General features: G+C 64.1%; 2 protein-coding genes across 2 annotated transcripts in view; one reads left to right on the top strand and one right to left on the bottom strand.

Moving 5' to 3' along the window:
• PPP1R37 (protein phosphatase 1 regulatory subunit 37) overlaps window positions 1-16662 on the top strand; it is a 39204-nt gene extending 22542 nt beyond the window's left edge. The window contains exons 2-13 of the mRNA XM_039250034.1: window positions 8417-8514; window positions 10496-10541; window positions 10713-10813; window positions 11292-11411; window positions 11845-11995; window positions 12246-12401; window positions 13469-13581; window positions 14325-14466; window positions 14555-14721; window positions 14845-15550; window positions 15859-15949; window positions 16050-16662. Coding sequence (XP_039105965.1) covers window positions 8417-8514; window positions 10496-10541; window positions 10713-10813; window positions 11292-11411; window positions 11845-11995; window positions 12246-12401; window positions 13469-13581; window positions 14325-14466; window positions 14555-14721; window positions 14845-15550; window positions 15859-15941 — 1883 coding nt within the window. The 3' untranslated portion in view covers window positions 15942-15949; window positions 16050-16662. The remainder of the gene's footprint in view (window positions 1-8416; window positions 8515-10495; window positions 10542-10712; window positions 10814-11291; window positions 11412-11844; window positions 11996-12245; window positions 12402-13468; window positions 13582-14324; window positions 14467-14554; window positions 14722-14844; window positions 15551-15858; window positions 15950-16049) is intronic.
• Window positions 16663-19008: 2346 nt separating this feature from the next.
• Window positions 19009-22165, bottom strand: part of NKPD1 (NTPase KAP family P-loop domain containing 1) — an 8063-nt gene continuing 4906 nt past the window's right edge. The window contains exon 5 of the mRNA XM_039249517.1: window positions 19009-21055. Within this exon, the coding sequence (XP_039105448.1) occupies window positions 19284-21055 (1772 nt within the window). The 3' untranslated portion in view covers window positions 19009-19283. The remainder of the gene's footprint in view (window positions 21056-22165) is intronic.

Here is a 22165-nt window from a genome sequence, read left to right as displayed (position 1 = left end):
CTCCGGGCAGCTTTGTGTTGCCCTGCGCCTCCTGGGGGCAGCCCAGGCCACGGGAGGGACTGATGCCTGGTGAAGATGCTGGGGGGGCATTCGGCCTGGTCAGCTCCAGGCTAAACACGCGCGCCCCCGCCCCCCACCTCCCCGGCATGACCTCCTTACGGGTGCGTCCTCCCTGCCTGCATGCAGGGTGCCCAAGAGAGAAGGAACCTCCCTCGAGTTCACCCAGCTCAGCTGGCCTGGGCAGAACCGGCGACCCAGTCTCCAGAGACCTGTACTTGGCCCCGCCTCTGTTCGTTCGTTCTGTCAGCCAGTGTTTACTGAGCACCTGCTGTGTGCCCAGTGCATACCCTTCTGGGGATACTTCACTGAACAGAAGCAGTAAAATCCTTCCCCTCATTGCACGTAGTTCAGCAGATGGATTATAACGCTTTGTTAGATTGTGAGAAGTGCCACACAGACTGAAGCAGGATGCGGGGATGGATGAAGGAGACTGTTTATGTAGGGTGGTCAGGGAAGGCCTCTGACGAGGGGATGTTGGAGCAGAGACTTGCAGGCAGGGAGGGAGGGACCCACAGACCTAGCAGGCGGAAGAGCACGCTGGGCAGAGGGGCGGGCAGCAGGTGCAGAGGCCCTGAGGCCTTGTGGGCGGGTGGCTCTGTCATGGACAAAGATTGAGTGGGGACCTTGAGCACTGAGACAGTTCTGCTCTCCTGCCTCTTCTGTGTGCAGGCTTTGTCGGCCCCGCCTCTGGGACGGTGCCCCTGTCCCGTGCTCGGTGATGGAGACCCTCCACGCGTGCCCACCGCCCCCCCCCAGCATCTTTGCCAGACCCCCTCCTTGCACACACCCTGGGCCTCCTGATCCTGGGGCTCACTGCCCAAGCGCATCGTGCAGTCCCCGCGCCCGTGCTTGTTCACAGCGTGCCCTCTGCCCAGGACGCCTCTCTCTCCGGCGCCTCACTCTTCAGGTCCTCTCTCGTGCCCTCTCCCATCAGTCCCAGTCTGCCCATCCTGCCTGCCTCCATGTCCCCTCCCTGCCCCGTGAGGCTGCTCTGTGGCTGCTTCCTGCCTTGTCTCCCTGACCGTGCGGGAGGCTCCTGGACACGGCCAGTGGGGATCATTGGCTGCTTACTGGGGGCCCTTGGGGGCGGCGGAGAAGGCTGTCCCAGGGAAGTCCCCGGCCCAGCCACTGCAGCCACTCAGGTCTCAGCAGGCACCGTGAGGGGCCCCGGAGGCGGGGCTAAGGGACCAGACTGGCTCTCTTGGCCCCGAAGGCTCTAAAGGGAAAGATGAATCCGCCGGCAGCTCCCGGCCCTGATACTAGAGACGGCTGTGTGTCTGGGCCCTCAGACCCATCTGTCCAGCCTGAAGCTGAGGGCTGGGGACCTCAGGACCTCAAGGTAGACAGGGACGGTCCTGGCTTTGACCCTCCCTCTGCCTCTTCCCTGCTGCGTGACCTCAGGAGAGCCTTTAGCGTGACAAGAGTTTCCGTCTCGTCTCTGCGTAGTCCCTGCGGGAGTGTGATGAGAACGTCAGGCCGAGCGCCCGGTGCAGAAGCGGCGGGGCCAGGGCGCCGTTCCTGCCGCTCGCTGCCAGCCGCGCTGTCATGGGCGAGTAGTTGTCGGCCCGGGCCAGGCCCTGGCGCCCCTCACCTCCCTCCAGCTTCCTGGTCCGGGAGGCCCTCGTCCAGACCCCCCTGATAGTCTCTCCCCACGGGACAGGTGGGCCCCTCCTGCCCAGAGCCCCCGGCCACTTTGAAGCCTAGTACAGCGGCCACGTGTGAGCTCCTTCATCTGTCTGTCACTCCCTCACCCTTCTCTGTGCCTGGCCCCCATGCAGTGCAGTGTTGGGGACACAGCCTGGACCCACCCCCCACCTGTCTTCCCAGGGCTCCCAGTCTGGTGTCGGGGGCAGTGACGATTCAGAATGGGCAGGGCTGAGATGTTGGTGTGGCTGGAGCACAGAGCCCAGGGAGAGAGAAGGGGCCTCAGAGCTGCCTCCCTTCTCACTGCCTCATTTTAGCTCAGGCCCGAGGGCAGGGACCGGGTCAGAGCTGCCCCGTTCTCCCCGTGCAGCACCAAGCTTGGCATGTGGTAGGTCTCAGGAGGCGTCCACTGAGCGAGGGCAAGCTAGCCCCTAACTGGGAATTCTCCCGGATTAGAAGCCAAACTCCCGAGGGGCTGAAGCAGAAAGAGAAGATTTTGTTGGCTTTATGGACCCGAGAAGTTCTCCTAAATAGGCTTCAGGCTTGGCTGGGTCCAGGGTCTCAGGCATTTGATTCACCTTTCCTGAGTCGGCTAGAGAGGCCCACTCCTCCTGGTGGATGCCAGGATGGCCTCCAGCAGCTCCAGAAATGAGAGGTAACCTGCAGAGGAGGGCCCTTCCTTCTGGACAGTTCCAGCTTAGCCCCTGTGGCTGGCTGTGGCTCATTCTGTAAGGGTCTGTCTCAGCCAGTCTCTATGACAGCAGCTGTGGACAGGCCGCTGTCCACTCCTGAAACCTTTGGGGAGGACAGTGGAGAGTGGAGGTGATGCGGGTGGTCCTACGGGGGTCCTGGGATGGTGCCAGGAGGGGCGCCGGGGAAGCAGGCCCCTCGGCGTTGCGACAGGCATCGAGGCCGTGGCCGCCCTCACTGCGAGGATAGACTGTGTGTCTGACACAGTCCACCTTTCAGCACCGCCAGCAACACTGTGGGTGCCCGGATCTCCCTGTGCCTTAACACTAGCCCCCAGGTGGGAGCCCAGGCCACCTGGTTCGGGACAGGATGGTGTCCCACAGACCTTGAGTCGTGGGAGCACCAGAGCCTGGGGTGTCCTGCCGGAAGGAGCCCTGAGAGCCGGGTTCCTGTGCCCCCGCGTGGAGAGCCGCCGTCCTGCAAGGGCCAGGCCCCCAGCTGCTTGGTTTCCTGTCCGCCAGCGAGCCGGTGGATGTGGTCATGCCCTCCTTTGTGGGTAGGAAGAGCATGGCAGGCGGCCTCCCAAGTAGGCTCTGCTGATGCCGCGGGCCGGCCCTGGGAGGTCAAGGCTACATGCTGTTCGCTAATGGAGGGGGTTAGGAAGGGGATTAGAACCCATGCTCCTGGCTCGGGGCAGCCCTGTGCTCTAATGTTACTCATCACCGCTGGTGCACCAGTTCTGACAGGCTGCTTGCGATGGGACACGGCGGGCTCCCCGGCCAGGTCTCCAAGGGAGCCCCCTCCAGCAGAGCAGAGTCCTCCCCACTCCACTGCCCTGTGCTCAGCCCTGGGGACTCCCGCCCCGCTGCCCCTCTCACGGCACCCTGGATATTGCCGTGCCTGCTCCCACCCTGTCATACCTCCCCCTCCCAGGGGCCGCTGCCCACTGCCCTGTTTGTCTCTGTCTTGCCTGTGTCTCCTGCTGCCGTGTCCCCTCCCCTCTCCCTCCACACTGTTGCTTCCTGGTGTTTGACTCCCACTTGGATGACTGTGTCTTCTCTCTCCCACCAGCTCCAGGCTGGCTGGGGGGGGGGGGGGCCTGAGTCATTGCCGCCCCCTGGTGCCTAGCCTCTCCTCGCATCTCGTGGGTGCCTTCGGGAGGACGTGCAGACAAGAGCGAGGGACCAGAGACAGATGTCTCTCTGCCCGTCACCTGATGCCTGGCATCGGATTTCTCTTCCCCCCTTCGTGAGGGCTGTAGCAGGGGGTGGGGGAGAGGCAGGCTCTGCGTGCCCCACAGCCTCTTCCTGGGAGACTGGCCTCAGCTGCCGGGGCGTGCCGCAGAGCCTCACCCCTGCGGGAGGCCCTGCCCGCCAGCTGCCACACAGCGGCATCACACAAGCTGACGCCTTGTCCCGCCCCGCGGTCCCCACAGTCTGCCTCGGCCCCAGTGCCTCCCTCCTTGGGCCCAAGTAGTAGAAGCGGCCATGCTCTGGTTCCCAGACCCGCACCGGCCTGGCGTGTGTTCGGGTCCCGCCAGTCCTGGCTCCAGGCCCTGGGACAGACGGCGTGCGCTCCCGGGGCCGGCCTCCCCTTAGCAGAAACGAAGTCGTGACCGTGCCAGCGTTGTGTCTCCGAGCTGCCTGAGTGAGCCCGTGCCTAGAAGGTGCCCTGCGCCGTGCGTGCCTCTCACGGAGGGACTTCCCAGTACCTGGGAGTGGCGGCCACCACCACCCGCGCCCTCTCTGACCAGGCGTGTCTCCTGCTCAGTCGCGTCCGGCTCCGTGCAGCCTCTTGGCGGTGCCCTCACATCCCTCGTCTCCTGAGGCCCTGCAGATGTCCCTTCCAGAGAGGCGAAGACGCCGTCACGATTGGTTGCCACAGCCTCACCAGGACAAGGACTGAGCACGGGCACTCTTACTGCCGCTCGCTCTCTCCCTTGCTCGTCACTGTCCCCTCCTCTGACAACCGCTGGAACTCCGGCCGCTGCCTGAGGGGGACTTCCAGGGCATCGGACGTGGGGGTTGAGTGAACACACCTGAGCCCTGACCTGAGACGCTCACGGACCCGTGCGCGCGCATGGCCCCCCTCCTCCCACATGCGTGTGTCCACCCAGCCCCGCCAACCCCTCCGTAGGGGACAGCTGCCTGTGTGCGTCCCCTGGGTCCCTACCTTCCAGTGGGGGGACCACGACGGTGAAGTCTGGTGTTTAATGTGTACCTACGAGTCTGCGAAGCCCTGGTCTGAGGGGTGAACTGTCACCACAGTTACCTGGGGAGTCAGTCATCCTCGCCCCATTTTAGGGGTAAGGCGACTGAGGCACAGAGCTTAACTTGCTTTGCGCAGAGTCAGAGAGGTTTTTGTTTTCTAAGCTTATTTATTTTGAGAGGGAGCGCCCATGCCGGAGGGGCAGAGAGAGGGAGAGAGAGAGAGGATCCCAAGGAGGCTCTGCGCTGTCAGCATGGAGCCGGAAGCAGGGCTCAAACTCAGGAACTGTGATATCATGACCTGAGCCCAAATCAAGAGTCAGACGTTCATCTGACAGAGCCGCTCAGGAACCCCCTCAGAGTCACAGAGTTTTAAGTTAGTCAGGATCTAACCCCAGGCATGGTGGCTCCAGAGCCTGTGGGGTTTTTTTATGTTTGTTTATTCTTGAGAGAGACAGCATGAGTGGGGAAGGGGCCGAGAGAGAGGGAGACACAGAATCCGAAACAGGCTCCAGGCTCTGAGCTGTCAGCACAGAGCCCGACGTGGGGCTCGAGCCCACGAACTGTGAGATCATGACTTGAGCCGATGTTGGGCGCTTAACCGACTGAGCCTTCCAGGCGCCCCCAGAGCCTGTGTTCTTAACCACTTTGCGAGACCCGGTGTCTCAGGGGGAGGATTCCGGGTGCCCTACCCAGGGGTGCCGGCAGGGAGGCAGCGAGGATTCAGGCCTGGTGGCTTCAGACAGCACCTGTGCCTTCACCGCTCTGCAGCCCTGCCCCCTGCTCCCCTGGGCCTCTGCAGCTGGGGGTGGCTGGTGGGGCCCTCCAAGCTGCTGCGGGGTGGCTGGTGAGCTCGTGGACTCACCTCCCCCCATTTGTGCCGGAGGGAAGGTGGTGATGCTCATGCAGTTCCTTAAGCTTGTGGAAGGCTGGGGGCGGATAACCCAAGGCTGGAGGCCCCACGTTGGGTCTGGGGGGCTTTGTGTCTCTCAGTCCACTGACGTCAGGCCCTTGGCCATTGGCCACAGCGTCACAGGTGGACAGGTGTGTGGAGGGGCCAGTCTGGTTGTGCTAGCTTGTGAAATACTTGGGGCGGTGCCTGGCACAGCGGAAGTGCTGTGTAAATGCTGCACGGTGCTTCTCCTGGCCACCTGTACTGCCGCTTCCTTCCCAGTTTTTCTTAAATTGGTTCATTTTTTTTATTTGAATACATTTCATCTCATCTGCGAGCAATTCATGGTAGTTCCGTTTTCCTGATACGCGTCTGCAGCCCACACGTGTAAGGTCACGCCCGAGCCTGCTGGCACTGTGCCAGGCCTGGGGGGTGCTGCTGGCGCTGTTGGGGCAACTGAGGTGGGGCAGGGGTGCCCTCAGGCTGCCGTGGACTACCCGAATCCCCCTCTTGTGCCTTTAGCGTCTTTCCCCAGTGCTGTCCCCCCTCGAAAGCATCATGACAGGCTGCAGTTGTCATTCTGACCAGCAGAGGGCGCCGAGTCCCTCTGGGCCTTGGGGACTCTCCGACTTCTCCAGTCTGTCCACCCGTTTCCGACCACCCCCTACCTCCCGTTCTGTTTTCCCTTCTGGGAGTGAGTGGGCAGATGTGACCTTTCTGAGCCCTGGCTGTGACCTTGTGTGAGGCAGTGCTGCACTGGACCCCTGGCTGAAGGGGGGGGGGGGCCCAGACGGCCGCTGTGGCTGGTGTGGAGGGTCCAGGTTCAAGATCCTGGGCTTCAAGCTTAGCAGGAGGCTCCTCATGACAGAGATTGACCCAGCGGGCAGGGCTGGGATGGTGGACCTCAGCTGACTTCAGGAGCTAGAAGGGGGGGGCCTGGCCCAGCCTGGACGGTCAGGAAGGGCTTCTTGGAGGATGTCAGAACTGAACACCTAAAGGACTGACTGCAGCTTGAGAGGTTGCTTGGGAGTCTTATTTCCCACAGGCGGTCTAGGCCCCTGTGAGCAGCTGCGGATGGCCCACGTGTGCACAGGCCTCACTCACCCCTCTGATGTGGGCAGGCCAGCCCAGCCTTGGCCTAGGGGCCTTTCTTGAAGCAGGCGTGTCCAGGGGGCACTTGTTGCCCTTTGGCCCCTTGATAAAGCCTGCGCACCCCTTCTCAGAATGATTTAAAAAAAAACTTTTTTTTTAAGTAAGCTCTCTGCCCAACATGGGGCTTGAACTCACGACCCTGAGATCAGGAGTCGCATGCTCCGCCGTCTGAGCCAGCCAGGCGCTGGAGTGATGCCAGTTACATACAGTGAGCTGGAGGTGTTTTTCCCTGGCGATCTGGTGTTTCTGTTCTCCCTCACTGGCACGTGAGATAACAGGATGTAGTGCTGAGCAGTCTCGGTCTGCAGTGGCTCTGTGTCACATGGAAGCACCTGTCATTGATGACACGGTTGCAGGGCTGCTAAACACTTGCTCGCTCCCGCTCTCTCTGTTTTGCTCTTGTTAATAAGAAGGAAAGACTAAACCTCATTTCCGTTCGCTTAGTGAAAGCAGAGCAGTCCCTTTAGGCCCTTTTCCTCACTCGTTTGTGGAACCCTGGGGGGTCAGTGGGCCGGCTTGCTTGCACTCGCCCGGGTCCCAAAGGCTGCCTTCCCGGGCAGGGCCAGCTGTCCCCCCACCCCCAGCTGGGGGCCACCAGGCACACGAGCGCACGTGCGAGCTCCCTCGCTAGGTCTGCAGGAGGGCGACCTGCTCCGGGGAGGCTGCTGGTCGCCTGCGGCCCCCCTTGAGAAGGAAGTGAGGGGTCCGCCGCGGCCGGCGTCAGCTTCTCCCCGCACCCCACCCCCACCCCCGCCGCGCACAGTGGGGAGAGGCGTTCTGGAGCCGAGTGTACACCTGCGCTGCATCGGCTGCCCAGCTCGGGGAGGCCCTTGGACCTTCCCCGGAACGCGGTTTCCTCTCCTAGAAAACAGGGTTGTGCTTGATGCGATCAGGGGTGCACGGCCTGCCGGGGTGGTGGCTGGAGGGAGAGTCCAGTGGGACGTGCCAGGCCGCGGGACGACAGCAGGGTCGCTCCCCGCCCGCCCTGTCGTCCCTGCGCCCCCTCCAGCCTGCTGACCCCGAGAGCTTTCTCTGCTCAGGCCTGTGCCCCTCCCCTGCTCAGAGCCTCCCCTTTCTGTTCCCTGGCTGCTCTGAGGACGCAAAGGTCTTAGCCGTGGAACGGACGGACAGACAGACTGTAGCGCGTGCACAATGCGGTAAGGGGGCCGAAGCTAAATCCTTGTACTCCACGAAAGCAGCCAGCCACAAAGGGCCACGTGCTGTTTCTCTCTGTTTTAGCGGGGTGTCCAGAAAAGGCAAATCTGTGCAGACGGAGAGGCCAGCCGTGCCCCGAGCGGGGTGGCTGGTCCTAAGGACTTGCCGTGAAGCGGTTGGGTTCGGGCTGCATCCCCCATTCTGTGAGCCACTGCCGTTACCCTGGCCCCGGAGGCCCAGCGCTGAGCAGCCGCTGGGGAATGTCTTGCTGTCGAGAGTCTTTCAGGAGTGGAGAGTCTGGGAGGCCACGTGCACCACAGTTGAGAGCAGAGTTCAGTTCCTGGCTCCACCACTTACCAGCTGTGTGACTTTGGGCAAGGTGCTTCACCTCTCTGAGCCCAGCTTCCTCATAGCATCAAATTACAGATTTGTTCTCTTGTCCACAAAAAACAAAAACAAACTGAACACCTGCTCTGGGCCCGGCCCTCGGCTGGGCAGTGTCGGGACAAGGCTTGGTGTGGGGGGAAGGGACTGCTGCAGAGGCCTGGGTGGGGGGAGGGCGTGAAGGGGGCCCGGGGCGCGGAGAGTCACAGGCCCGGGTCCTCTGTGCCCGCAGCCCAGAACGTGACCGTGGATGAGGTCATCGGGGCCTACAAGCAGGCCTGCCAGAAGCTGAACTGCAGACAGATCCCGAAGCTCCTCCGGCAGCTCCAGGTACGGGGGTGGGGGTGGGGGTGGGGGGGGTGCTGAGGGGCAGGGAGCTGAGGGCCGTCCCGGGGTGAAGCTGGGCTCCCTCTGCCCCCCAGCGGCCTCCAGGCCTCTGCTGCCTGCCCCGAGCAGGGGAGGGTGCACAGAGCCCTGCCCAGCCCGCCACCTAGCCCAGCGCCCGTGTGCATACAGCCTTCAAAATCCTCTGCCCGGTTGTAAAGGCCCTCAGGCTCTCCGTGAGTATTTAAACAGCGTAGAATTACATAGAGTGAGGATGTTGGGGCGCCTGGGCGGCCCGGTCAGTTGAGCATCCGACTCTTGATTTTGGCTCAGGTCATGACCCCAGCCAGGGTCGTGGGATTGAGCCCTGTGTCAGTCTTCACATTGAGCATGGAGCCTGCTTAAGATTCTCACTCTCTTTCTCTCCCCCTCTGCACCTCCCCCATGTGCTTGCGTGCATGTGTTCGCTCGCTCTCTCTCTCTAATTTAAAAATAACAGGCGGTGCCTGGATGGCTCAGTCTGTTAAGCATCTGACTTTGACTTAGTCATGATCTCACGGTTCGCGGGTTCAAGCCCCGTGTCGGGCCCTGTGCTGACAGCTCAGAGCCTGGAGCCTGCCTCGGATTCTGTGCCTCCCTCTCTCTCTGCCCGCCCCCGTCTCAAAAATAAACATTTAAAAAATAAGAATTTCAAATGTCTATCACTCTCCAGAGAAATTCTCTTCCCCGAGGGAAAGACCGTGTGCACATTTATTCTTTATATTCTCTATATGTTCTATATATACGTTGTCTAATATACAAAGATTTTTTAAGTTTATTTAATTTGAGAGAGAGCGCAAGTGGGGAGGGGCAGAGAAAGAGAGAGAGGGACAAAGAGAATCGCAGGCAGGTCCTACGCTGTCAGTCCAGAGCCCAATGCCAGGCTCAACCCCACAGAAGTTTTGATCATGACCCCAGCTGAAATCAAGCGCTGCACGCCCAGCTGACTGAGCCACCCAGTGCCCCTTGTCTGACTTTTTTTTGGTAATTAAAATAATACAGGCATAAAAAGCAAAATCCAGTCTTCACTTGTTACTCAAGCCTCACTTCCCGGGAGCCCCGCCGTGGACGGCTTTGGGGAGTCTGTCCTCGGGCCTTCTCTGTATGTTTGTAGGAATTACAAACACGAGGTAGTGAACGAGGCACTACTGTGTCCGTGGTGTGCTCCCCATAGCCGTCTCCCACACAGTGCCTGTCCCGTGGCCTCCCCAGCCGGGCGGTTGTGTTGGTAAAGCACTGCCTTAGTGCCTTCTCTCTGGATGGGTCATTCCAGAATGTTCTAGGGTGGCTTGTTTCCAGGGTTGTTGCTCCCTTAGCACTGCTGTGAGCAGTCCTGCTTGCCACCCAGCTAGGGACCCATGCTCACTGGGGTTGAGGGCTCGTGGGGGAGTTCCAGAAGGGCTTGTTGGCCGCTCCGGGGAGAGACAGTCCCTCGGTGTGGTGGCCTAAGGTGTGGGTCCTGGAGCCCGCCAGCTGGTTCCGACCAGGCCTGTCCCTCACTAGCAAGTGACTTTCCTCGAGGCTGGCCCTTAGCCTCTCGTCTGCACATGGCTCAGTCACAGCACTCACCCCATGGATTACGGTGTGTGGAGCCCAGGGAACAGAACACGGCCCCCTGCAGCCCCCCACCTGACCGGCGCTTTACCCCTCTTTCCCTGGGGCCTGGCCCTCACCCCCAGGCCTGGCAGCCTTCCCCGCCCTGGCTGCTGCTCCTGCCTGGAATGCCCGCCCCACAGATGCCCAGGGCCCACTCCCTCACTCCCGTTAGCTGCCTGGCCCGGCCCTGGGGGTGCAGAACCTCACCAGGGCCTCCTGTCTCGGGCCCTGCGCGCTGCCCCCACCTCAGAAATGGAGCCAGACCAGAGCCCCACCCGTCCCACTGTCGGGGTCCAACCTGGCCTCTGGGGGTGTCTTCCCGTCTTAACCGCCACCCACTCTGTTCTCCCAGGAGTTCACGGACCTTGGGCACCGCATCGACTGTCTGGACCTGAAAGGTGCGTGTCCAGACAGAGGCTGGGACCCCGGGGGGTGGGGGTAGAGTCTGGGCCACCAGGGGCAGGGTTGGGTGCCCCCCTGAGGTGAGACAGGCGCGACAAGCCTGTCTCCGCCCCCCCCTCCCCCCCCACGGGTGCACTAGACGGGCCCGGGCCTCTGTATCATCTCAGGTGAGAAGCTCGACTACAAGACCTGCGAGGCCCTGGAAGAGGTCTTCAAGAGGCTACAGTTCAAGGTCGTGGACCTGGAGCAGACGAACCTGGACGAAGATGTGAGCAGCCCCTGCTCTGAGCCCCTGGCCCCTCTCAGGTTTGGGGGGAGGGGGCAGCACAGCAGAAGGAGCCTCCCTGCACAGCAGCTGTGCGGGGCCTCTTGGAGATGGGGACACAGCGAGTGTAAGCAGAGTGGATGTGAGGAATATTGGGGCTCTGGGGTGGAGCCCAGGTGCCCTCACCTCCCCAGACTGGAGGCCACCAGGAGACCCAGTGGGTGGGGTCCTAGAGAACGGAGACCCGGGAACACCGGGGGCCTGTCCTGGTCACACGGCGGATCAGTCCGACCTCAGGGGGTGGCGGCGAGTAAGAGCAGGCAGGTGGGCCCCGGCAGGCGCTGGGAGGGGGGTTGGTTCCTGGACCCCAGGGTACGGGGGCAGTGTCGGGGCCTCCCCTTCCCTTAGTTGCGCGGCCCCCACCTCCTGGCCTCCTGGGCCTGCCTCCACCTGCGCCCCAACCCCAGTATCCCTGCCGCAGGGCGCCTCGGCCCTCTTCGACATGATCGAGTACTACGAGTCGGCCACCCACCTCAACATCTCCTTCAACAAGCACATCGGCACCCGGGGCTGGCAGGCCGCTGCCCATATGATGCGTAAGGTGGGTGTCCCTCGCCTGCCCCTGGGGTAGAGGGCTCGGGCGCTCCCCTGGGGTACCCATTCCTTGGAGCCCGCCTTCGTGAGCCCTCAGAGTGCGGGCCGTGGCGGGGTGCTGGTCCCCGGCTTCCGGGCTCATGGGAAAGTGGTACCAAGGGTCCCCTGCTCCCCAGGCCAACCCTGAGCCCTTCTCCTCCCTTCAGGCACTGTTCCCTCTTCCCCCACTTGCCCCTGACTTACCCCTGGGGCGTGGCTGTTGTGGCTACCCCCTTCGCCGCCGTGTGGGGCGTCGGCTGTGGGAGTCCGGGGGCGCAGCCGGGCTCACTCACAGGGCTCCAGCCCAGGCCTTCCCTCACAGGGCCCCGCTGCCCACCAGGTCAGGGAGGGGGTGGCGGGAGATGCCCTGGCCCATCCCAGCCCTGCCCCTGCCCCACCAGACCAGCTGCCTGCAGTACCTGGACGCCCGAAACACACCCCTGCTGGAGCACTCGGCTCCATTCGTGGCCCGTGCCCTGCGCATCCGCAGCAGCCTCGCCGTGCTACACCTGGAGAACGCCAGCCTGTCGGGGCGGCCGCTGATGCTGCTCGGTGAGCTGTGGGGGCCGCTGATGCTGTTGCGTGAGCTGGGGGGGATCGCTGATGCTGCTGGGCAAGCTGGGGGTGGCCGCTGATGCTGCTCGGCGAGCTGGGGGAGGGATCGCTGATGCTGCTCAGTGCCTGGGGGTTGCCGCTGATGCTGCTCGGCCAGTTCCAGGGTTGGGGGATGCCAGGCGGTGATAGGCCGCTCACTGGGGGCCAGGGCTCAGCCAGTCACAGCACCCTGACCGTACTCCCCCAGCCACAGCGCTGAAGATGAACGTGAACCTGAGGGAGCTGTACTTGGCGGACAACAAGCTCAATGGCCTGCAGGACTCGGCCCAGCTGGGCAACCTCCTCAAGTTCAACTGCTCCCTGCAGATCCTGGACCTCCGTAACAACCACGTGTTGGACTCAGGTGTGTGAGGGGTCTGCTCACCCCACCCACCAAGCACCCTGTGTGCCCAGCCAGGTGCTCCGTGGTGCTGGGACACCATGGTGGCCAAGAGGATCCCAGCCTTGGTCCAGAAGGGAACACAGATCGTCCCCAGCCAGTGACCGCTCAGACTGGGCAGGGCTGGGCTGGGCTGGGCTGTGGGAGCCCAGGAAGGGTGTCCTGGAGGAGGGGACAGCTCAGCGAAGACCTGCAGGATGAAGTGAGGTATCGAACAGATAATGAAAATAATTACCATCTGGAAAAAGTGCCCTGAAGGAAACAGGGTTGATGGGACAAAGGGTCAGCCAGATGCTAATTAAGATGACACAGGGAGGGGGCTTCTGGGTGGCAGAGTAGAGAGAGAATGGAACCAGCCATTTTCAAAAATCTGGAAAAAGAATCCAGGCAGAATGAATAGCAAGTGCAAAAGGCCCTGAGGTGGGAAAGAGCCTAGATGTTGGATGTTTTTTGGAGGAAAAAAGCCACAGTGAGCTAGGGGGTAAGCGGGGAGGAAGAGGAAGTGGTTACTGGTGGGAACTTGGTTTCACCCTCTTTACTACTGAGCAGAGCCCCTTGGCCGCAGTGGGAGGAGAGGGCTGGGGAATAGTGAAGGCCATCATGGCCAGTGCCCTCCCCCAGGGCAGCCGGGCCCGGACACCACGTTCACTGAGCAGCTGGCATGTGCCAGGCCTGCTGCTGGTGGGCTCACAGCCGCGAGACAGAGGTCTCTGCCCTCGGGAGAGATGCTGCCAAGATGAATTAATAGTTATCGGGTCTGTCTGGTGGTGAGGTGTGCTCTGGGGAAAAATAAAGCAGCAGCAGGGGCTGAGCTGGCTGGTGGGGAACTGTAGCCCGGGGGTGACACTCGAGCAGGGTTCTGGAGCAGACGGGGTGCCGCCGCGGGCCGGGCCCCAGCCTGTGGGGCCAGGCAGGCCAGCGTGCGGGTGGAAGCTGCAGGAGGGCCGGTGCTCTCACTGGGTGGCAGCTCCCAGCGTCCCCCAGACAGGCGCTCAGACCACAGATGGGACTTGCCCACGGGTCCCCTCCAGGTCTGGCCTACATCTGCGAGGGCCTCAAGGAGCAGAAGAAGGGGCTGGAGACCCTGGTGCTGTGGAACAACCAGCTCACGCACACGGGCATGGCCTTCCTGGGCATGACGCTGGTGAGTGGGACCGGGAGTGGGGGGTGCCTGCTGCGTCCCCTCCACCACGTCTCGGCGCCCGCAACCCACAGTGCTGGAGCCCTTGCTCACTCCTTCGGCTTCCCCGACCTCTCCGCCCGGGGAAAGGAGCCTTGCGCTCGCTTTCCGGGTCTGTTTGCATCCAGCACGACAGCCTAGCACAGCGTTTCACACAAGGTGAAAACATTTTGCATAGAAAGTTAGTATTTCTGGAAGCCTTCAGTAAGTTTTAAATCTTTTAAGATAAATGCATGAGGGGCGCCTGGGTGGCCCAGTCGGTGGAGTGTCCGATTTCAGCTCAGGTCACAATCTCGCGGTCTGTGAGTTTAGGCCCCACGCCAGGCTCTGTGCTGACAGCTGGGCGCCTGGAGCCTGCTTCGGATTCTGTGTCTCCCTCTCTCTCTGCCCCTCCCCCACTCAGGTGCTCTCTTTCTTAAAAAACTTAAAAAAAATTTTTTTTAAATACGTGGTACATAAAACAAGTTAAGAATTGCCAACGGCCAGGTCTGTGTCCTTAGCCCTCGGGTGCCAGCAGGGGGTAGGGTGGGGTGGGCCCGGGCTGGGGCATGGATAGGGCAGCTGGCGCTGGGGCCCCTTCTGAATACACGAAGGACCTGGCCTTCGGCAGGAGCGCCGGGGCCACTGCCAAAGAGGGAGCGCTCGGGTGTGCCTCTTACCTGACGGCCTCCGGGCCTCTCCTCTGTGTCCCGCACTGCCCCCCCCAGCCGCACACGCAGAGCCTGGAGACCCTGAACCTGGGCCACAACCCCATCGGGAACGAGGGCGTGCGGAACCTCAAGAACGGCCTCATCAGCAACCGCAGCGTGCTGCGCCTGGGCCTGACGTCCACCAAGCTCACGTGCGAGGGTAGGGCGCGGGGCCGGGCCAGGGGAGCGGTGCCGGCGGGCTCGGCAGGCGGCTAGCCCGTGGCCAGCCCCTGCGGTCCCCCTCCCAGGCGCGGTGGCGGTGGCAGAGTTCATCGCCGAGAGCCCCCGCCTCCTGAGACTGGACCTTCGGGAGAACGAGATCAAGACGGGCGGGCTCATGGCACTGTCGTTGGCCCTCAAGGTGAACCGCTCACTGCTGCGCCTGGACCTCGACCGTGAGCCCAAGAAGGAGGCGGTGAGCCGAGGGGGCGCCTCCCGGAGGCCTCTGGCGGGTTGGGTGGGCCAGCCCCGGGCTCCCCCAGGATCCCCCTGCGGGGCCAGGCCGGCCACGCCCTAGCCGGGCCCGCTCTGCCCGCAGGTGAAGAGCTTCATTGAGACGCAGAAGGCGCTGCTCGCCGAGATCCAGAACGGCTGCAAGCAGAACTTCATGCTGGCGCGGGAGCAGGAGGAGAAGGAGCAGCGGCCGCAGCCGTCGGCCTCCATGCCCGAGATCACCGTCACCGAGCCCCAGCCCGACGAGGAGCCCGGGGACGAGCCCGCCACCAGGGCCCAGGAGAATGGGGCCCCGGGCCCCGGCGCCAGGCTGGACTTTGATTCTGACTCGGACTCTGAGGAGGAGGATGGGGAGAGGGCCGAGGCCCCCTGCCCTGCCCTGGTGCCCCCCTCGGACTCCCTGAGCCCTGGGGACAGGAGCCCCCCCGGCAGCCCCTCCTCCCCCACCGAGCAGCGCATTTCTGTGTCCAGCCCGGGCCGGGGCCACAAAGTGTTTGTGGTGACTCGGGTGGAGAGTCCTCCTGAGAGGGCAGAGCCCCCTGTGCCGCCCACCCCTCCCTGTCCTCCCCCCCCACCTGCCTCGGCCTCCCCGCCCGCCTCACCTGCCCTGCCACCAGCCAAGGCTGTCGGCGCTCAGGACGCAGCCGTGTCAGAGCCTCAGTCACAGCCGGAGCCTCCTCAGTCAGGGCCGCCTCTGCCCAACGGCCTAAAGCCCGAGTTTGCCCTCGCACTGCCCCCGGAGCCGCCGCCGGGGCCTGAGGCCAAGGCAGGCAGCTGCGGCCTGGAGCACGGTGAGCGCGGCTCTGGGGCCAGGTGCTGGGTGGGATGCCCTGGAAGCCTTTGGTTTTCTCCTCATTAAAATGGCCCGTGCAGGGGGTGCAGGGGGTGCAGGGGTAGGAGCTAGTAGGACTTGACCCTATTCCCCACCCTTCTTCCCACGGATCCCGGGGCGCTCTCCCTGGGAGGGAGCGGGCCAGATTTGTTGACTGGAGTCTGAGGGTCTCAGTGGTATCCTGAGGGTCACACTGGACAGCCCCCCCCCCGTCCCCGCCTGCCTGCCTGGAGGCCGCCTTCATGACCCCCCCCTGCTCCCCCGCAGAGCTGAGCTGCTCCAAGAACGAGAAGGAGCTCGAGGAGCTGCTTCTGGAAGCCAGTCAGGACTCTGGGCAGGAGACACTGTGACACTTTAGGTGAGGCAGGGGCCCCGGAGGGCTGGGGGTGGGGCGGGGGGCTCGGGGGCTGGTGGTAGAGCCCCTGGCTCTGACAGCCCCCCCATCTCTCCTCCCCAAGTTCCTTTTCCCCCGGTCAGTCTTCGATGAGCTGAGGCCAGAGCCATGAGAATCTGCTCACCTTCACCCCCAGCCTTCCGGAGGCCCAGGCCGCCAGGGGTGTGGGGGACCTTGCTGGGGACCCCTGCCCCCCACAGCAACACTACACGGAGTGCAGGGGGTGCCCTCCCCGCCCCAACTAAAGCGCTTCTCTCTCTGTGTCCAGCACTCGAAGGCTCTGGGCTGGGGGGATGGGAGGAGGAGGTGTCCGAGGACATCCACCGCCAGGCTGGATGCCTTTTTTCAGGAGGGCCTATTGGGCCCTGCTTGCCCCGTGGAGGGTGGGAGTCCCGGGTGGTGGCGGGGTGGCCCCCCACTGGCCCTGGGCACAGGAGCGGGCAGAGGGGCGGTGAGCGGTGGCGAGATTCGGAGAGCAGCCCCAGGAGGGGTGCGGGCCGGGGCTGGGGTTGGGGTGGGGGGAGCTGGGAGCAGAGGATCAGAGCTTTCTTTTTCTTAAGTGCAATAAATCTATCAGGGAGCTGGGGCCGGGAGCAGCCAGGGTTCTGGAGACCTTGCTGTCCAGGCCCCTTGAGGCTGCGCCCTGAGAGGCACTACAACCTGGGGGGCGGTGTGGGTGTGGGGTTCGGGTGGGCAGAGGGCGGGGGAGGGGCTCTTCCTGTCGGTGCAACTCTGTTCACACCTTTTCTAATAAACCGGAGCTGGGTTCACCACACACTCGCCTGCTCTCTGCTCGTGCTGATCATGGGCGCCCCCTACGGGACTCGTGGGCACAGGGAGCCGGGAGGGCGGGTGGCAACTGGGTTTCGTGCCAGTGGTCCCCCAAGGGAGTCTGGACAGACAGAAGCCACATTTCCCACACCACTTCCTGCCTTGGTGCATGCCACCCTCCCCCCCCCCCACTTTTTTTTTTTTTTTGCATTGTCCTCTCTCCTGTGTCTCCCCATCTGCTGACCCCTTACACCCCCGTTTCTCCAGAGGGAGACCCCAAAGTATCTTCCCGCATCAGGCCCAGGCTTTGAGGGTGAGATGGAGGCAAGCCATCCACAGCTCCGGGAGACCGGGCACCGGCTTGCCCCCAACAGCCCCAGACGCTGCCGGGGGGCGTGGCCCTGCAGACACTATCTTCCTACTCGAGGCTCCAGAACCGAGGGAATTCACTTCTGTTCTAAGCCACCCAGTCACGGGCCTCCGTTGTAGCGAGCAGGGCTCCTGGTTTCCAGCTGGATCACAAAGGGGGATCCCCTGGGCTAGGTATCTCCTTCCCTTGGCCTCAGCCACCCACGCATCGCTGGAGCTCTTTGTGAAGCCATGGCGAGTCTGTATGCTGGAGCCGGTCTTAAAGATGTTGGCGTCGGAACAGTTTATCTTCACGCATGTGACTGTTTAGGCAGCAGGCAGCCGTTCCCCACGAAGTGACTTGTGGCCCCAGGTCTGGTGGCCCTGCCTCTCCGTAGGGCCTCGGGAGCCCCTGCACCCGGCCGCTGGACGGGGTAGGGGAGTGGACCGGGCAGACCTGCTTCTTCATGTGTTGGCACAACGGGAAAGGGACACACGTCGCTTACTCTCCCTCTGTCAGTGGGAAGCAGCCCTGTGGCCTCCCGGGGCGCGGGGTCCCAGCAGCAAAGCTGCACGGATCATGGAGAGGCCGGTGGGCTGTCACGGTCCCGGACCCGCCCAGCCGCCCTGCGACACCCCGCTGTGGTTTTCTTAGCCTCCCCTCAGCCCCCCCCTGTTTAGCCCTGTCGTACTCAGACTTTGTCAGAGTCTAAGCGAAACGTACGGGCTTGCACCCCCGGTGGCCAGTCCCGCCACGCATCCTTCCGCTGGCGCCGGTGGCGGCGCGACCCAGGGGCACGCGCAGACTGGCTGATGGGAGGCCAAAGGGAAGGGACTTCACTGGCTCCCATCCCATGCGGACGAACAGTGACCTAATGGTGTCTCAGGGGCCATGTGTCTCTGCGGGGGTTTCATTCTTGGGTGGGGGCAGGTTTACCCCACAGCTTAGCTCTGTGGGACTGGAACACGGAGCCTCCGTCCTGGCAGCCCCAGTCACTGGCCCTTCCCGCACCCTGTGCACCTCCAAACAGTCGTTGGCCAGTGGACTTGGGGTTCTGCGCCCAGGCCTCAGAGCTGAGGAATGTGAGGTCCTACCCCCACCAGGCCGCAGGCCTGAGAGTGGGGGAGTTCAAAGAGCTCTTGGCTCCCTCTGGGCCTGTCCCCTCAGCCCTTGGCTCACAGGTCACACCCTTGGGCTCTGGTCACACAGGACAGGTTAAGTGTTGGTGGCCCCTGCCCAGCTGGCCTGGGTCAGGCACACTACAGGCCCGAGTGCGTGGCTGCCTGAGCAGTGAGGACGCAGAAGGTGCCCGAGGAGTGACACCTGCCTCCTCGCTGTGTCACACTGGTGGGACAGGAAAGTGTGAGCCACGCTGGCTAAGAAACACCGCTGCCCCCTCTGCCCCCACCGCAGCAGGTCTCTGCCCCTCAACTTCTCAGTCCTCCTCAAGGGACTCATCAGGTGGCCCTGGAGTGAGCCGCGGGCAGTTACTTGTTTGGGGAGGCAGCACTGCCCGCCCCAGCTGGCGGAGGTGCCTGCGAACCCGAGTTCATCCATTAGGCCAGGGGCAGAGCCACCCCGGGAGTGGAGCAGCCTGCTGAGGTCACCGGCGACACCGCCCTCGGAAGTGCTGCAGAGGGGCAGGCTAGGGCGTGGGGACAAGGACCTGGATCCCCCGAGGCCTCGGCGCTCCCCGTTGCCTGAGTCAACCAGGCACATCCGTCCTAATGCCCCACCTCGGTGGCCTCGCCCACCGCCCCCACACCGCCTCCTGCTCCCGGGGAGGCCAGCAATGAGGCCTCCGCCAGAGGCTGCCCTACTCCCTGGGGGTGACGTGGACTTGGCGGGACGGGGCAGGCCTGAGCCAGGGAGACCAGGGCATGAAGACCAGCAGGGGCTTTCACATCTCCATTTATTGCACTTGAACCCGGGCTTCTTCACTGGTCCTCTGGCGCCAGCTTCCAGACACTGGCACCGACCCACTGCGCCTGCCTGCAGCTCTCTCTGGCTCACAGATTCGCCTTGTGGGGTGGGGGGTGGCCACCGCGGGCCTCATCCCAGACACGGGCCGTGGGCCCCGTCGAACCCCTTACACTCGAGTCCGGGCGGACGTGGGCGCGGTCGCCTCCCGCCGCTCCCAGGGTACCCTTTCAAGGCCCGCCTGGGCTGTAAGGGTGCTCAGGCCACCTGCTTTGGCTTGCCGCCGGGCGCCGCCGCCGGGTCCCCGGGGTGGTGGGAGTCGCGCGTGTGCGCGGGGGCGTGTCCGGCGCCGTTGGCCGCGTGGGCCGCGGCGCGCGCCGGTGACCTGGGCGGGCTGGGCGGCTTGAGCGCGCTGACCGCCCGGAGGAGGCCCATGCGGCGGCGGATCGAGTGGTCCAGGTTGACGGTGCAACGCAGCAGGCTTTGCGCCTCGGCCACGGTGAAGGGGAAGTCGGCGCCCAGGAAGCGCTCGAAGAGCTCGGGGTCGCCGTCTAAGTCCAGCACGTTCTGCAGCGCCTTGGTCATGGTGTGCAGCTCGCGGCTGTTGTCGCAGAACACGTCCCAGAGGCGCGCGCGGGCCTCGGGCGCGCCCCCCGCCTGCTGCCGGTCCTCCAGGCACTGCAGCGCCCAGCTGAGGCGGCAAGGCCACTGGTTGGCGAGCACGACCCACGCTACAGCCTGGCGCGGCGTGGGGCCCCCGAAGCCCGCGTGCTGCTGCTGCAGCAGGCGCACGGTGATGGGCACGGTGTTGACGATGCGCCGCATGGACACCACGTTGTCGGGCACGTACTCGTACAGGCAGTCTCGCTCGTCTTGCAGGCAGAAGAGCGCCTCATGGATGCGGCGCGCCGCCTCGGCGTCCACTTGGCTCTGCGCGCGCTCGCCGTCCGCCTGCGTCTCCACCGCCAGCAGCCGCGCCACCTCGCCGCCCCCGCCCCCGCCGCCGGGCTGCAGCTTGCGCGTCATCTCGCGGTACAGCAGGTCGTCGCGGCTCAGCACGGCGTCGTGCAGGAACTGCAGCTTGGTGCGGCGGCCCATGACGGGCACGGAGAAGGGCAGCGTGACCGTGCGGTTGAGGAAGAGGTAGCCGTTGTCGGCCGTGCCCTTCATGGAGCCGGCGCTCTCGAGGCAGGCGGCCAGGATGCTGGGGTCCACGACCAGGATGAAGATGAAGGGCGCGTGGCTGTCGGACAGCAGCGTGTTGATGGCGTTGAGCACGCCCACCACGCGCTCCGGGTAGCACGTGTCCAGCCCGGTGACCTCGAGCACTACGCGCAGCCGCCGCCGCTGGTAGATCTCCAGGAAGCACAGGAAGTCGGTGAGCAGCTCCACCTCCTTCTTCACCTCGCACATGAAGCCCAGCTGGCTGCCGAACTTCTCGCGCGACACCAGCCGCTCGATCTTCTTGCGCTGGCTCACGAACAGGTGCTTGCCCACCGAGTACACGGCCATGAGCAGCCCCGAGCCCGACAGCGTGGTGGCCGCGCCGCCGAACACCCGGAGCAGGCTGCCGCCGGCGGCGCTGTGGCCTGGCGCGCGGGCGCCCACCGACAGGTAGAGCAGGCCCACGCCGAGGCCCAGCGCCGCCAGCAGCGCCAGCAGCGCCAGGCACACGCGGCGCCGGCAGTGCCACTCGCGCCGGCAGAAGCCCGGCGTCGTGGCCGGCTTGTTGCCCAGCACCGAGTACACGCTGAAGGGCAGCGCGCCGTACTGGTGGCGGATGCCCTCGCACAGCGTGGTCACCAGGCCGGCCCACAGCTTGTCGGTGCCCGCGTACTGCCAGGCGCTGAAGCGGATGAAGAGGAACTTGACGTTCTTGCGCCGCAGGTGCACCTCGGTGATGACGGGCTGCAGGAACACCAGGTACCACAGCAGCCGCGGGAAGCCCCAGCCGCGCACCCCCCGCGGCTGCCGCTGCACGCGCCGCAGCTCCTCGGCCTCGCGCTGCGCCGCCTCCTGCTGCATCAGCGCTGCGGGAGGGTGAGGGGGGGCGGGGCCCGCATGAGGGGCGGGGGCCTGGGGGCGGAGGCCTCGTGCCAGGCCCCGGATGAAAACGCTGACGCAGGTGCGGAAGGAGAGGCCTGAAGCCGGGCGGGGCCCGGGGAAGGTCGGAGGGCGGGGCCCGATGTCGTGGGGGTGGGGCCAGAAGCAGAGATCCCAAGTCGGGGGAGGGCAGAGGGGGCAAGGAAGGCTCTCAGGAGCGAAAGAATGCGTGCGAGGCGCCGCGGAAGCCAAGCGCAGGGGCAGCAGAGGGCAGCAGGGCAGATTTTCCTGGCTCGGTGCTCCTCCTCCTCCTCCAGGTCTCAGCTCAGCTGTCTCCTCCTCCAGGAAGCCCTCAGTGATCCCCAGGCGGGCTCAGGTGCCTCCTGAGCTCCTCCACCCCAACCCTACCCACTACTGGGAGGGGGGGTGTCATCCCTCTCTGGGGACAGTCTGCCTCCCTCTCTGAACTGTGAGACCAGGAAGGGGAGGGCTCTGATCGGTTTGGTCATCCTGTGTCCCCTGGGCAGCAAGGAAGCACCGGGGGAGGGAATGTCTGAAGGATGGATCACGAGAGGTTGAGGGTCAGGGTCCGCCTGCTATTGAGGTCAGTGAATGAATGAGCGGGCGTGTGTCAGTCACCTAGTACGACTAGGAGCTCCGGAACGCGGCTCCCTGTTTCCCTCTAGCCACCCGTCTCCTCCCAGGACCCTGTTTGTCACTCAGCAGGGCCAGGAGCAGGGAGGTGAATCTCCCGCAGCCCCTCTGGCCACAGTCGGGAGCTGGGGTCTGGGCAGGGTTTGAACCAGGCCTGAGTTGCCGTGGATCTTGGCTCCGCGTCAGCCCGTGTGATCGGTTAACATCTGTTAGGGGACCAGTGCTCAGAAGGGATGGGTCTGGGGGTGGGCACAGGAGGGACTTTGTGGGAGCCAGTGAGGAAGCTGGGTTTTCTCCCGCGCGCCCCACGGAGGGCTTCTGAACAGGGGAAGGTCAGGGCTAGAGCTGTATCTTAAACAAGATTTCCTTGGGGTGGATCTGCCGAGGAGGGGAGGAGACTGTTGGCCAGGACGCCAGAGAGGAAATGAGCGGGGGGGGGGGGG

Source organism: Hyaena hyaena, unplaced genomic scaffold (assembly GCF_003009895.1).
Source record: "Hyaena hyaena isolate Hyena2069 unplaced genomic scaffold, ASM300989v1 scaffold_9, whole genome shotgun sequence".
In the NCBI taxonomy this organism is placed as follows: Eukaryota; Metazoa; Chordata; class Mammalia; order Carnivora; family Hyaenidae; genus Hyaena; species Hyaena hyaena.
This window is presented reverse-complemented; position numbering and strand designations above follow the sequence as displayed.